At 45.6% G+C, this 15,728-nt stretch overlaps 1 protein-coding gene across 1 annotated transcript in view; it reads right to left on the bottom strand.

Annotated features, from left to right (window-relative positions):
• prex1 (phosphatidylinositol-3,4,5-trisphosphate-dependent Rac exchange factor 1) overlaps positions 1-15,728 on the bottom strand; it is a 55,616-nt gene that overhangs the window by 22,124 nt on the left and 17,764 nt on the right. Inside the window, exons 4-16 of the mRNA XM_028993054.1 lie at positions 15,189-15,293; positions 14,571-14,672; positions 14,207-14,368; positions 11,683-11,816; positions 11,378-11,493; positions 9,560-9,709; positions 8,145-8,292; positions 5,862-5,962; positions 5,132-5,235; positions 4,745-4,794; positions 1,815-1,890; positions 1,374-1,446; positions 590-732 (exon numbers count right to left, since the gene is read on the bottom strand). Coding sequence (XP_028848887.1) covers positions 590-732; positions 1,374-1,446; positions 1,815-1,890; positions 4,745-4,794; positions 5,132-5,235; positions 5,862-5,962; positions 8,145-8,292; positions 9,560-9,709; positions 11,378-11,493; positions 11,683-11,816; positions 14,207-14,368; positions 14,571-14,672; positions 15,189-15,293 — 1,464 coding nt within the window. The remainder of the gene's footprint in view (positions 1-589; positions 733-1,373; positions 1,447-1,814; positions 1,891-4,744; positions 4,795-5,131; positions 5,236-5,861; positions 5,963-8,144; positions 8,293-9,559; positions 9,710-11,377; positions 11,494-11,682; positions 11,817-14,206; positions 14,369-14,570; positions 14,673-15,188; positions 15,294-15,728) is intronic.

The raw sequence follows: 15,728 nt of genomic DNA, 5'->3' as shown, positions 1-15,728 counted from the left end.
CACACGGTAACTGTCCATGCTGTGTGATGAGGGGGAAAAAGAAACAATAAACTAAACCTGCGAAGTATGAATATGTATGAATGGGTTCCAAGCACACAACTGTTAAAAAGCTGCTGTTATGAATAGAAAACTGCTCTCTGTACAGAGAACTTCTAATCTGACTCTTAAAGTCACAACTGAGCGAGTCCCACTGAGCATGAGCAGCAATCAGAGGCTCCCAATCATGGGCTCAGATGGTGAAGGCGTTCGGCTCAGTATAAAAGGTGGTGAAGGGCGCCATTCAGAAAGGTCAAAGTCATTACTGGCAGCTAAAAATGGTTTTAATTGAGAGGCGAGACTAATGAAGCAGACTGGATGCCACAAGATCTCAAGATTGGGATTGATCTTACTACACACTCACTTACACAGAACCACACACACACACACACACCACTACTCACCCAATTAAACAGTGATTTAAAATGTGGGTGTGTGCATTTGTCTACACCTATCAGTGTGTACATAACAGGCAGAGGAATGGCGTGTGCATTTGTTTGTACTGTGTGTACTTGCCTATTAAGTGTGTGTGTGTGTGTGTGTGTACACTCACCAGCAGTGACTTGGCCAGGATGTTCTCGATCAGTCGGAAGTCATTGCGCAGCTGCTTGCTCTTACTGCTGGTTCCTTCCATCTCCTCATCAGCGTAGAAACGGAAGAACTGGGAATCGTCCTTAAACTCACTCTTCTCCAGCACTGCAGGACACACACACACACACACAAACACACACACACACAGGCCACAGTGAGAGACTAAGACCTGATTACAGCATCTGATATGTTGTACTTGTTTTTAATAACACCTGATGCATTATAGGTTCATAAGTGGTAACACTGCAGGACTAGTGAACATTAGAGAAGTTTCATCAACCCGGGACCAGCAGACCTCATTTCATGTTTAGGTCAAAGGACAAGCTGGGCATCCCTCCTGGCCTGTGAGAGCCAGAGGGAAAAATAAACAGCGATTGGGCTGTTATTCCACACTGCTGAAAAGGAGCTGTTGTGTGGCGGCACGGGCTGTTCCGTCTCTCTGGTCCAAGCAAAACCAGACCAGGTGGAGGAGCAGCAAAACCTGGTGTGAGCTTCTGTATGTGTAAGACTGTGTTTGTTATTGGGGAAAACAGGAAAAAAGGGAGGGAGGGATACAGGAAGAGGACACAGGGAGGCAACGATTGAGTGAAATAGCCTTCTAATGTCGTGTGGAGACTTCATGGAGTGTCTTCAAAATGATTTTTCTCCAAATGAATGAATACCACACAGATACACTGATATGTAACTGGTGCATCCCATTTTTTTGGTTCATTTTTATTCATTTGGTAGGCTTCATATTCACTGACCGTGGTGCATGAAGCCGTTGTTGCACAGGCCAACTCCCAGAGTGACGGCATCCTCTCGCGTGGAGCAGTCTCCCTGGAGATGACAATCAAACCAGACATGATGCTCTACAACACACACACTCAGATATACAGATAGATACACAAAGTCTTTTCTACGGTCATATATGTACACACACATCACGTGTCAGCAGAAAAGGCTTTCTGTTCACAGTAATGATCAGACGATTTTACCAAGACTACCTGTCATGAACAACATGAAAACATTTCTTGCCAAATGGGAGACTGCGAGGGTAGTTTTTAGGGTATTTTGGCATGTATGAACAGATCTTTCCCAGGAAAACATCAGCTATGTATAAAACACACTCACCCTCCCAAAATACCCCAAATGCCATGAACAATAACACAATCACAATCCCTGTGAGCTCAAACACACACACTCACCTGAGACACCAACCAGTCCACCAGCTTACTGGCTGGTAGAACGGATTTAAATGTCTTCAGATGGTGGTCTCGGTCCCTGTGTAGGACAACAGGAAGCCAGTTAGCCACACATAAGATTACAAAAAATGGCAATGATGAGCTTTTTCTGTTCAAGCTATGAAGTCATGATGAAAAGGGGAAGGAGCAGAACACACACACACACACACACACACACACACACACACACACACTGACAAACACAGTAAGAGCTCTCATAAACAGGAGGAGAAGAAAGTGATACGAGTCGGTTATGAGACACTCGCACACTTGGCTGCAGGAGATGAGCTTTGGAAACGTCCCCCGAGGAAAGGCCGTTTGCGTAAGGCCCTCGGTGAGTCAACGCTGTCTCGTTTTTTTCCCCTCTCGCTCTCACACTTTCACTCACAACAGCGGAGAGCGTGCACGCCAAATCCCTCTGCCGGCCCTGTTTCTTTCATTTAATTCATGTGTGATCCCCTTTTCACCGTCTAAGCCCATCCTGGCCTCTCACCAAACCAGACTCTCTTTTCCGGGGCACATTAACACTGTCAGTCACCGCCGAGTGCGCATCCCGGCCGGCTCGCAGTGTGACACTCGATATCAGTACGATCAGTACGTACCGCGGACAAGCAGGCTGTGCAGCGCTGCACATGCAACATGAAGCACCAGTATAAGAACTGTTATACTTGCCCATATTGACAGCGGTGTGCAGGATTACTGACACGGTATATAGTGCTGAAGGCATACTGTGGTAACTGGTAAGATGTGTCCATCGCCCTTGGTGAGCAGTGGGCAGCCATGACAGGTGTGGGGCTTTGATCAGTGGCACCTCAGTGGCACATTGGCGGATCGGGATTTGAACTGGCAACCTTCTGATTATGTGGCCGCTTCCTCAACCGCTAGGTCACCACTGCCACTGCACATCCCAAAGACGCTGAATTGGATGAAGACTTAAGGCAAACCAATGGTGTATAATAATTAAAACAAACATTTATCCATGATGCATGGCTTAGTCCGAGGGGGCAGGAGGCTCCACACAGGCTAGCATTGTCATGCTGTTATGGCTGATCAGCATATACCTACACTTCGCAAAAAGTCACCCCCAACCCAGTGGGTGACAAAGAAAAAAAAAAATTAAGTCAAATATCTTACAAATGAAGTTCAAGCTATGACCCAGCTGGTGCTGCGGTTGCTAAGCAACACCTTTCAGGCAGTAGTTAGGTAAGGCGGCAGATGCTTGTTAGGTTCCTGTGACCAGTAAACCCGTAAATGAGAAGGAAATGACATTTTAAGAAATATGGTCAGGGTGTGCATGTTTCAACGATTCCTAGAATACAGCGCAGCTTATTTTAAGATCGGCAACATTAATCATGTGCAGCACTGACACCCGGGCTTGGGGTTCGTCTTCTGCTGACTGCGACAGGAAGCCTCAGAAAACACGTGTTTGTGTGACTGCCAGCTCAGAACTGGGCTGCGTAACACACGACGTGCTGGCAAAACAAAAGGCCATATCAGCCGACTTCATTACAACCAATCACCAGTTCACTGACAAAAGGCAGGAAGCTCTTTGACATGCAAGTCCTTTAAGGCACTTTAAGAAAACAGCTCTGTAGCAAGAATAAGCCTTGAATGTCTCACTCATAAGACCCCGTCGGTTATTCAACGTAGGCTAAATCTCACTGCACTTCGAGGACCTGTACATGCGTGTGCCGCTACAGGGCCGTTCTGATTGGCTCTGAAGGAGGAACCAGACGATTTTGTTGTTTTTGCCATCACAGTTGCGGTTTGTAACGCGACTGTCAGCGTGATATCCGCAGCGAGAACAGTGTGACTGATTCCAGGCAGGCAGATGACACAAGCACGGTAGATTAGCTGATCAACCAGTCACTCGCCCATCACTCGCCCATTGGTGGACACAAGTGATGCAGACATATTTAGACAGGAGGATACAAACATAAAAAAAAACTATTTAAATCCACGAGATGGTGATACCTTGCTGAGCGTTCTGCTGTCAAAGAGCCATCCGATGTGGAAAGTGTGTGTGTGTGTGTGTGTGTGTGTGTGTGTGTGTGAGAGGCTGTCGCTCACAGAAAAGAGATCTTACCCAGACTCTCAGCGGCGCCGTAATTATGCGGGTGGAGATGACAGCGGGCCTTAGACAAAAGGTAATTATGTGTTAAAATGTCTGGACTGCTGCTGGATAAGTCCGCCCGTGAAATCGGGTCGAGCCTTGCACGCGCCACAATGACTTCTCACCCTCCTGTCTTAGTGGATCACACCAGAACAATCTTCTCCCTTTCTTCACCCCTCCATCATCGTAAGAGTCCTCAGTAAGGTCAGTGGGTCAATAGTAGGCCATTTATAGAAGGAATTTGGAGAAAGGTAGCCTAAAGGCATCTGCGGTCACTTGACTGGTCAGTAACAATCACTGGTAATTAGCGTAGCGTAGGAGATTGGGCGCTTTATGGCCTTTTTCCTTCTTCTTTGGCCTCTTTGTCTTTAGAATGTTCTCTAGCACCACTGGCCTTCATTATTTCAAATCAATAAGAAGCATATAAACCACCCCATGGTACACTGTGCAGAATGACTCAGGAAGCATTTAACACGTAATCAATAAAGCTTTTGTCCCCGATACAACTTGCTCAATACCTCTACAATTTACTGAGTCAGATAAAGGTCATTCCCAAGTTCGGAATTCTGGCAGAATCTCAAACTGATGCAAGACAGAACGTGCAGATTCCAGAGGGCCCATGCACATTAGCACATTATACGTGATGTCAACCCAATGACATGCAGACATTTATGCGCGCCATGAGTAATTGCATGTCTTTTCATGTTGGACCGAAAGCCAGAGAGACAGGAGGAAGGAGAATAGGTAGATCTGAGGAGGTTGGACAGGAAGTCGCTCTTACTTGACAACTGGAGTAAAGAGGCAGTGAAGTCTGCAGTAGAGTCTCACACCCTGTAAGGAGGAGCAGTACAACGAGTAAATCTCAGTACATTTATTTACTCATTACTCCACAACCACTTAAAACTGACTGGTTTTACATGATTTGGTGGAATCGGCAGTATTGTTTGTGTTAAACAGATTTTTGAATAAATATGAAAATGCATTTATACTTTTATTGATCTATAAGGTATAAGGTATGTATATCAAATTAATTTATATCCCTATTTTATTCTACTTTTTTTGGGCTTCTCTGGAATTCTAGGTATTTACTTATTGTACCCAAAATTTGTGTGCGTGTGTGTGTGTGTGTGTGTGTGTGTGTGTGTGTGTGTGAATACAGACTACAAACCTTTGACACAATGTCCTCCATCTCACTCCTGGCCTTGTAGGTGCCGTCATCGTAGCGGAAGCGATACAGGACCTGCTCATTCTTAAACTGGTGCTTATCAGAAACTACAATGAAGAAACAAAGGGAGAAGTTTCCTGAAAACCTGCCGCCACCCAACTTTTACAGCAGTCACATTTGATGATTAGTGACAAATGTCCACGCAGGGAGCACAAGTACCGTATATGTCGTAACCGTGAATATGACTGATGACCAATGTGCCAATCCCGCTACAACAAGTGAATAAGGGTAACAGGAGGGGAGCTGTGGGGTGAGAGGGGCTCATTATGCTGCCTGATTCCCTCCTGACTCCGTCATCAACAAGGTCATTCACTAAACAGACAGCTCCGTTGCCAGGGGCACAAAGCCCCCCGCAGTCAGTCAGCCTATAAGGTGGAAGGGCTTACCTCTGCCTCTAACTTAAGCTGAGACATGCCCTGTTCCTCTCATTAATGATTCATGGGAGGTTTGTGGGGTTTTTCCAAACCGCAGTGCATAAACAGAAGCCTCTGGGATTGACCCAGAGTGGCACAAACATTCTGCCACAAAGTGAGAAACACTTCTGAAATGAGATTTACTCAGACAGGGGGCTCTGAACAGAGGAATAAAATTAGTAGATTCTTGGATTGAGAATGTCAAAATGAGGGAATGAGAGTGAGATGAGGTCAGAGAACGGAGAGCAGGGCTGCCTTACCATGATGGATGATGCCGTTCTCCAGCAGGGCTTGGCCCAGGTTGATGCCCTCTTCTGCTTTACTGATTTCTCCACTCTCCAGCAGCCATGTGACAAATTCACTGGAAGCGACATACAAAAAACCCCACAGCTGTTAACAAAGTTCACAATGACACAACAAATACCAACTAAATATTATTAGTTAGTAAGGCATTTTAGGAAGAGAATCTTGGAAAAGACCTCGAGAATGTGTGTATGTGTAAAAAAGAAGATATAGAAATATATGTTTTACGATATCCCATTGCTAATGATATCTTTTCAAATGAATCCATTTCATTTTATAGGCCAACATGAGATCATGAATATTACCAGCTGAGAATTGAAAATGAAGTGAACCCTGAACAGAATAGCAAAAAGAGAGGTTGTGGTGGTGGTGGTGTGTAAAATGTAAATGCAGTGAGCGTCCGTGTGGAATACGGACACCTTGAGCCATCTGCTCCCGCTGGAATGCTTTTAATAGAATAACGACATCACATCAAGTCTCCTTCACAGCCTTTACCTCATCGCATCTTCTTCCTCTTACACATTTCTGACACACACACACACACACACACACACACACACACACACACACACACACACACCTCCATGTCAGCTGTCATCCTGATCATGGCTTTCTGTCACCATTTTGTGCACCTTGTTCTTTGCAAGTTCTCTAGAAAGAGAACTCATGGTGTTCCATTCAAGAGTCACAGGCCAGAGTTGGTCAGGGGAACCCTGGAACTTGCATGAAAACAGAGCCCCAGGGATAGTCTTTAATCAGCTTTTATAAGTCGTTACAGGACTAGCAATCAGAACCAACGCATTACAGTGAAGGGGCATGTAAAAAGCCTTTGTGGGTGTGTCTTTGCAATAAAAAATCCTGAATATTTTCTATATATGGGCATTTGTATATATACACACACACACACACACACACACACACACATACGTACATACATACACACACATATATACAAACACACACACATACAAAACACATGGGGTGTATACTGTGACAAATGTTTTTAAGTGTTTTATTTCACTACCCTGCATGTAACCTGATAGGATATGAGTGTAGGAGTGGTGCTATGAAAGAAGAATGGACTAAAGTTTCCTGTATTGATGCAAGTGATGCCATGGCAGAAGACCAAACATCAGCGTTCCGGCTACATTATAGTCTCTTCCCGGCAGAAATCGGAAGCGCAGAGGCCCTTTATTTTTCAGAGCGTGAAACGGCAACACCACACGGCAAACACCGCAATCACGTCACAGGGGTGCAGAGCCAGCGAACTGGATCACGTTGCTAATTCGAGTTTATTAGAGCGACATGTGAAAGTGGGCTGTGTGACACCTTGCAGCTGCGACCTGCAGTCAGCTGCCTGATGTGTGCTTAATCGATGGGCACTGTGGGGATAACTGTCATTTACGTAAAAATGCATTTCACACCCAGACCCTGTTAGATGAAGACACTTTATGTGTGAGGCGTGACCATGTCTGGGCATGGAAGCAGGGCGCGCCTCAGACACTCCCTTTACAAAACCGCAGCCTCTCACCTTAGACGGATGTGCAGGGTAGAGTGTGACCCGCGGAGAGACAGCAGATCATCTAGACCTGCCCCAATTAAGATGTTCATGCACAAGTATGGAAAGAGTTATGGTTGTCACGTTCGTCACTCTGACTACCACTACCACACTCATATATATGTACATGAGAGAACATGTTTGTGTGACTTTTGCATGTGTGCATTCGTAATGTTTGTGACATCATGAACACTCTGCAGTTGCCACAGTTGTCTCTGTTCATTCATGGCTCTGATTACGATGGGACAGGGAAGTTCCAGCAGCAACCTGTAGGGGTTTGGAAGAAGGGCGGATGGGTGGATGGATGGATGGATGGATGGATGGGTGGGTGCGAGAGGGCTGAAGAGTGTTAATAAGGGGGCAGAGGGCTCCTCTAATGAAGCTTCTTCGCTGAAAACACTTCTGTCCTCCAGCTCGCTTGGCACAGAGCTTGGGAAAGTGATTACTAACCATTGGACTCATCAGGGGAGAGCAGGCTGGTGTGTGTGTATGTGTGTGTGTCCGTGTATAAACAGAGACAGACAGAGAGTGTTTGTGCTTTGTGTGTATATCTGAAGACTGAATCAGCCTCCAGTGTGTGTGTGTGTGTGTGTGTGTGTGTGTGTGTGTGTGTGAAAATCCTTTTAATAATGGGCTGATACTGTGAGGCTATTTGAGCAAGGCCCTCACGTCTAAAACTCACTTTCCCAGAAAGCACTTGGGTACGATGCTGAGCTTGCGCCGCCGGTCCTTGATGAGGTGCCGGTTCTTGGTCATCATCATGTGGTAAAGCTTCTCACCCTTCTCTGCAATCATCATGTAGGCGTCTCGCTCCATTCCCAGCTTAAGACCTACCACACACACACACACACACACACACACACACACACACACACACACACACACACACACACACACACACACAGTGTATCAGCACAACACGTTCCAAGGCACAGAAATAAAGAGCTCAGACAAAAACACAAAGTGGAGTGTTATTTGCATTCTGCAAACTAGTAATTGCAATCTTGCTTAACACACACACCCACACACACACACACACACCTGAAATAAAGGGAAAACTCACAGCTGTTGGGAAAGATCACGTGAAGTTATCAATGAATGCATAGTGAAGCTACTGAATCAGACTGGAAATCAACATAGTTTAACATCACACAGTCACGGCTGTACGTTGTAGTCGACGTGGGCCGCATTCGGCTCCTTGGTTCTTACGTGGTGAATCTGGGAGGTGTTTCCACGGCCCCAGGGAGATGAAACATTGCAGCTGGCCCCACACAAAGGCAGATTTCAGCCTACAGCACGCCTCTGTGCTGCTCATGCAGCTGTTGTGGGGCTTTTTCTGTCTAGTTTTGACTAAAAGAGATTCTTCTTAGCGTGTGTGGAATGGTGCGAGCATCTCCTCTCCGCTCTGGACTGGGCCCCGGCGTGTGAGAAAGTGTTGGTGTGCGTGACTGATGTGGCACCTGTTGGCTCCGATTCAGTTTCAAACAGCCCCGTAACCTGAGGCCCTTCATAAAATCCCACCCCCCCCCTCCAAGGGTCAGGTGAGCGCCGGCCTCACCTCGCTCGCGCCAAGCCACCGAGCAGCCCGGTGTGGGGCGCCGAAACGTACGGAGCTTTGATCTAAACCCTGCATGTACTGCTGCGGGTGGTTTTCTAACAGCTCAGATCGGATTAGGACCGTGTAGCCCCGGGCAACCTTCCCACCCTTCCAACGTCCAACAGAAGAAGGAGAACAAAAAGTGTAAACCGCAGCAGGCAGCCAACAAAGGCACAGGTGACCGACACCAAAATCAAAGCTCAGGTCTACTAAACCAGTTTAGTTAAGTTGTTTAGGCAGGGTGGGAACATATTTTACACATTTCACTCTCAAAAATGGCTTCCTTCTTGTATTTATTTCTATAAACCCTGAACCCATATTTGATGTTACACTAGGCAACACTCCCCACACTTCACATTCAGTGCACGTGTTTGTGCACTTAAAGATTGGCAAGGCGCACATTAGCAAAATTCAGTCGTGAATTTGCCAAAAAAAAAATTAAAATATCAGCGTAAACCAGACACATTATGCGTAATAGTTATTACTTGTAAGATACTCACTCTCCCTTTGTTCTCGCTCCTTCAAGATAGCATCCAGCCACTTCTGCTTGTCCTCTGCATTCTTCGCCATGCACACGAACCACTTGTTTTTGGCCGTGTTGTGGATTTTCCAGCCATTGGTCACCGTGTAATTGTTGCTGTGATAGTCAGCTGGGAAGAGAAGAGGATGGAAAAGTTATATTATATCCTCAAACAATAATATATAATACAAATATAATACAAGACGCAAATTAACAGAAGTACAGTGTCTGAGCTTGGACCTAAATGCTCAATACGCACTCAAGAAAAGCCATATATGCTGGTAATTCCACATATACACACACATACATATATACACACACACACACACACACACACACACACACACACACACACACACACACACACACATACATACACACATACATACATACATTCATACATATATAAAATATTTTTTAAAAAGCCATATTACGTAATTCTGCGATGCATTTCAAGTGACGTCCTTGGAGCAGAACATCTGGCTTAAATAAATTATTTTTTTTATCAGCTCTTTTTCTCCTTCTCCAACTGGGTCTAGAGCCATATAGTGTAAGCTCGATCCAACTCTTGGCCAACAAAAGCAGGTGAATCGCAGCGTGTGCTCTGAATAATGAATGAGCCGCTAATGGGAACATTAGCTTAAAATGGGAACATTAATAAAGTGCGGCCACGGCTAAGATCCCCTCTCAATGCCGAATCACAGCGAGATCTACAAGGTATTTCATACAGGGAGCTAATCGTGTTTGTCACCTACATATGAAGTAATGCACTGCGCAGTATAAGAAAAAGGCAAACATGGGCATGGCTCGGACAAAATTTCTATGCAAATGTATTAAAATGTTTAGCTTTGAAATGCAAACACGTGGTACACTCTGAAGCTGTAATCGGGCGCTGAATATTTATTTGAAAGGCGTTTGCTTAATCATAAGAAAAAAAGCATAGCACAGAGAAAGGATCCTATGTTCTTCATACATAGGATGTTTTTCTCTGTAGCTTTCAGCAAAACCATTGTGTTTTGGACCGTTCACACTAGTAGACATATACACACAGACATATGCTTGTGATCTGACAGAGAATCAAATGTGTGGTTAGAGGGCTTTAGTTAGAAACAGTAAGTACTAACATAACCTCATGTGTCTCCAGTCTCGTAATTATGAAATAGATATGCACATGTCCCCGATGCACGCTCCATGCACTATATGTGGGGCAGTGGTGGCCAAGCGAGTAAGAAAGCGGACCCGTAATTGGAAGTTTGCCGGTTAGAAACCTGAACCACCAAGGTGCCACTGAGCAAAGAGCCGTCCCCACACACTGCTCCCAGGGTGCCTTACACGGCTGCCCACTGCTCACTAAGGGTGATGGGTTAAAAGCAGAGGACACATTTTGACAATAACTTCACTTTTTTCTTACATGCAGAAATCCCTTCTTTATAAACAGTGTACATGGTGACACAACGAAATGTGACCTCTGCTTTTAACCCTTCGTGTGCAGTGGGCAGCCATGACAGGCACATGGGGAGCAGTGTGAGGGGATGGCTCAGTGGCACCTTGGCCGTTCAGGATTCGAACCGGAAACCATCTGATTACGGGTCCGCTTCCTTACCCGCTAGGCCACCCCTGCCCTACAAATGCATAAAAAAAAATGTATTATTTGTTTCTAACAACTGCATTTTACCGCAGTTGACTTTTAAAAATTTGGGTTATCATTGTTCCAGTGTTATGGCATATAAAATAAAATTGAGGGAGTCACAGCAACATCTTAATGTTAATAAGCCACCCGAAATGTGCATTTTCACACCTGTTCCATCCTCCACGTTTTCCACCTCCATGACCTCTGTGTTGATCCTGCCTCTGAACACATAAAGGGGACCGTTGATGGACTTTGTCCTCTTGGTGGACTTTTTCCCTGAGACCCTGCAACCGACAAAAGTCCCATCTCTGAACAGGTCAAGTTGCTGAAACAGGGTCATTCATTTGAGGTCAGGGCATTTGTGAGTGATTACAACACCCGGGTGATTTATTGCAGAATGCATGTTATGAATCACCCGCGATTACCACACGTATCTGGTGCGAGGACAATCCCAGCTTCTGCTGTGACCTCACCTGGACTTCCTCTTGCAGTAGACCAGTAGGTTGTCAAAGAGAAAGAAGACCCTCTCCTGTATGTTGCCAGCTGAAATCTTCAGCAGGTTGCCATGGAGAAGCAGCTCCGTGCTGATGTCCGTCAGGTTGGTTCCCTGCGCAGGAGGGGGGAGCGAGTGAACAATGAGAGCCGGGTGGAGAGCAGTGTCACTAGTGACCTCCAAAGCATTTTAACAGATGTGGGTCATATTCAGTATCTGCTTGGAAGAGGAAGAAGAGGAATGAAAGGATTTGTAGGTAATTTATGGTTGTATTTATTGCACATTTATATATCCATCCAGCCATCCATCATACAAGCCATAATTTTGGGCCCACTATTGGACTATTTTATGGTCTGCAGTAAGTCAGATGTTGAACAGGAGATATCAGGTGTGTCTTTGGGGCTTTGACATTCACTTTTAATGCTTGAAAGGGTGCTGGGAGGGTTATTTCCCAAAGCTGTCGGAAAGAATGCCGCAAATCTGTGCTTCTGTGATAGAGGCAATTGGTGTTTTTCAAATTTCAGATAAATTAAATTGTAATTACTATGCTAAGGGTCACTTATTGACTTCTGGCCTGTTGTGAACATCTGTATCAACCCTGAGTTCAACTCATCTGTTGACCTTTTCCACATAAGTCAGGATGGCTGAAATAAAATCTGGATCAACGCTCCCAAACCCAGAGTGCTGCAGCTTCTGTGAGTGGACTCCGGAATGCTAATGGTGAGCCCTAAATGTGGGAAATGAGGGAAGAGTCCCGGCAGGAGCCAAGCCGACCCTCTCAGAGGGGCCGCTGTTCATCGTCCCAAACAAAAGCTGTTTATTCTGCTGAAAGGGGGGCTTGCAGCTCGTCCAATCCATTGCTCCAGTTTCCACCCTCGGAGATGCATGGGCTCCCGAACACATTTCACACCACGTAACGAGGGCTGGGATGTGGGGACTGAGCACGTGGGAATGCAGCGTTAATCTAGTGCCTTATCGCCGATGCTGAACTAAACTCTACCACGGCACTCTCCACAGGTCACTTTTGAAGTCTGAGCCTAAAAAAGGTTACAGGTTAAGGGTGAGGTCTTATTAAAAAACAGCATGAAACCAAACTTGGTTGTGCATGTTTTTGATCACTCTCTCTCATCCTGGTCGCAGCTGGAACCTGCATTATCCCACCACGCTGTCCACAACCGTCCATAACCAATTCTGTCCTGGTGAGGTCCACATCGGGTGAGATTTTTCATGCTTAGCAGGTGTGTGGCATCTTTCTCTCCCTGTCTCTGTACCTCTATCTCTCTCGCTATCTCTTTTCACCCTGGTGCTGAGTGAGCGATGTTGTGTTTTGACTGACTGATCGTTGCGAAGTAAAGTGGTGGGGCTGAGCACTCAGACTGAGGGTAAATGCATCCGTCGCTGACGCTGCACCCTCATTACGGACGATGAGGGGGCGACCTGTTATGCCAATGGGGGGGTGGAACCCAAAAAACCTTGTTTAGATGATGGAGGTGGAGCCTGCAAGACTGACTGGGACGGTGCCAGTCACTAACTAAGCTCCGGAACGCAGCGGGAGGCAGGGAACAGGGTGTTAGGATGGCTTCCAGTGGGGAAGAAGATCAATAATTCCACAGGAAGTATCAAATTGATGAGCGAAAGGAGCAGAAAGGCTGGGTTTAGACATTTACAGGCTAACAAGCTACGGAAACAGGACAGACGAAAATACACAATTCACTTATTTACTCTATCGATTGATTCATTGATTGACAACAAGATAGTCCTAAAACTTGAAAATATGTGAATATTGAAATATGGCGTTAGTAGTATTTAGAACAATATTGGGATTTAAAGAACTATTGTAATGAATCTGGTTAACTCAGATTGCTGAAAGTGAAATGAAATGAAGGGACAGGCGAAGAGACAGAGAAAGAGGGGCTGGGCTGGTGGCCAGGCCGGTTTGCAGGGCATGCAGTGGCCGCTGTCCGAATAAAAGGGCCCTGTTTTAAACAGCAGCGCTCCCATGCAGAGAGAGAATGAGAGAGAGAGAGAGAGAGAGAGAGATGTTAACCGCAGAAACAAAAGGAAGAGTGAGAAAGCGAGTCAGGGGGCCGGCATGTTGAGAAGTATAGACTGATCTCCTTGGTGATTGGACTTCCTGTTTTTGCTTTCACTTCCTCCTCCTCCTCCTCCTCTTCTGGCAGACAATAAAATAAAATGTCACCAAGACACACCATCATTCCGTTTAATCCCTTCATCCACCTCTCTTACACCATATATCCTCTCATCTATCTCCATTCGGTCACTCTACAGAGCATAATATGGGTTCTGATTCTGAGCGTGGGGTTTCATTTCATGTAATCTGGAGATCAAGTCATAAGGTTCCTCTTAATAAAAAAAAAAAAAGCTGTGACATTTTAATGGAAAATGGAAAAGAGGTGACATTTTAATGAAAATTGTTTAAAAAAAAAAAAAAAAAAAGTTTTCACGCCACACCACAGATGCCACCAGTCATCTCTAGGCCTCACCTCCCATCCCTCTATGTGTGACTGCAGCTGCTCCAGAGCCTCCAGCTTTTCCATCTGCCGCTTGGTCTCATTGATGTTGGAACAGACGGCCTTCATGGCCTGCAGAGCTGCCTCCACAGCCGGGTAATCTGCATGGTGTTTCGGCGTCCTCTTCAGCAGCTCCTGCAAAAGGGGCAATTGAACAGCTGTCCATAACATCCCTGTACAGCGCGAGTTTACTGAGGAGGACACGTCCCTCGCCTCTTTTTAAGCTTTGTCACCTAGTAAACTAGCATATTGCTGCTATTAGAGAGTCACTGGCCTCAGTTAAGACTGAAACTGAGCAACATTCTGAGTCAAAGGCAAAAAACAAAAAAAAGCCAACCTTGAGAAGAAGAGGGTATTTGCAGATCCTCTGTATTGGGCTGAGCAGGTATCCCTCCAGTGGGACGTCTGTACTCTTCTTCCCTCCCAGTAGCATACAGTGCTGATGGAAAGGCAGGAGTCGCAATTACCTCAAACTCTACACTGGACATTGATCAGCATTTTCTTCTCTCTTAACCATCCAAAGATGAACTGTGAAAGTGCATCCTTTATAGTGGCATGGTAAGGCATGCATGCATGGAAGCATATCTATATTCTCAGGGCCTTAGACCCGACAAAATAGTGCTCACATGTTTCATTTATTTAAGATCCAAAAGCGTATTTCAACATATATGTTCAAATTCAGAACCTGTGGTGGCCATGGTCGCAAAATATATGGGGGGACACTTTATTTTAATCTGGGAAAGAACTGCTCCCAGCTCGTTGTGTGAGTATAGCTTAGGGGTAGTGCAAGCAGACATGTACACGATCGATTCCATTATTTAGTCTTCTGGTCATCTCCACCTTAATACCCGTAACTCCGGTTAATGTGTTCTGTTTTGATTGGAATTTTTTCTAAATATTATTTTTGTGATTTGTCATTGTACATCTCAGCAATACCATGACCATCATCACTCACCAGCAAGAAGGTGCGTATCTGTGGGATTTTGTTGAGCTCTATGAGGAGCCGAAGCGCTTTCTCATGGTTGCTGCAGTACTCCCCATACACAGAGAAGCGGCTTTGCTGTAATGGAAGGAGAGAGACGGAGGAAGGAAAATTAAATTATCTGTAAAGAAATTTCTCTCTGACCGAGCACTACATACCTTTATAAGACTTTTACAGCCTGAGGGGTTTGTGACTCTTATCATGCTTGACCTATTTTTTTTTTTCCTTATTTTCAGTTGGTCAGATTGACCAAATTTTATTCAAAGTGCCTACACTCCCCCTTCCTTCAGCAGAGCAGCTGACATGTTTCACTCACTCTGTCTCACACACACCACACATGCAGATACGCTGTGTGGGCAGTGTGGTATGCGCTGTGCATCGCATGTCCAGTTTCAGACACATGGTTCATGTCAGACAGGAGACAGCGCGAACGTCCAGACAGCCCATCAGCCCAGATAAACATGTCCTGCAGTCTCCAGCACACATTACCCATGCAGGCAGGTAGGCCCGACG

The sequence above is a fragment of the Denticeps clupeoides genome, chromosome 10 (genome assembly GCF_900700375.1).
Source record: "Denticeps clupeoides chromosome 10, fDenClu1.1, whole genome shotgun sequence".
NCBI classification, from domain to species: Eukaryota; Metazoa; Chordata; class Actinopteri; order Clupeiformes; family Denticipitidae; genus Denticeps; species Denticeps clupeoides.
Note: the sequence above shows the minus strand (reverse complement) of the source record. Positions and strands in the feature narration are given on the sequence as shown.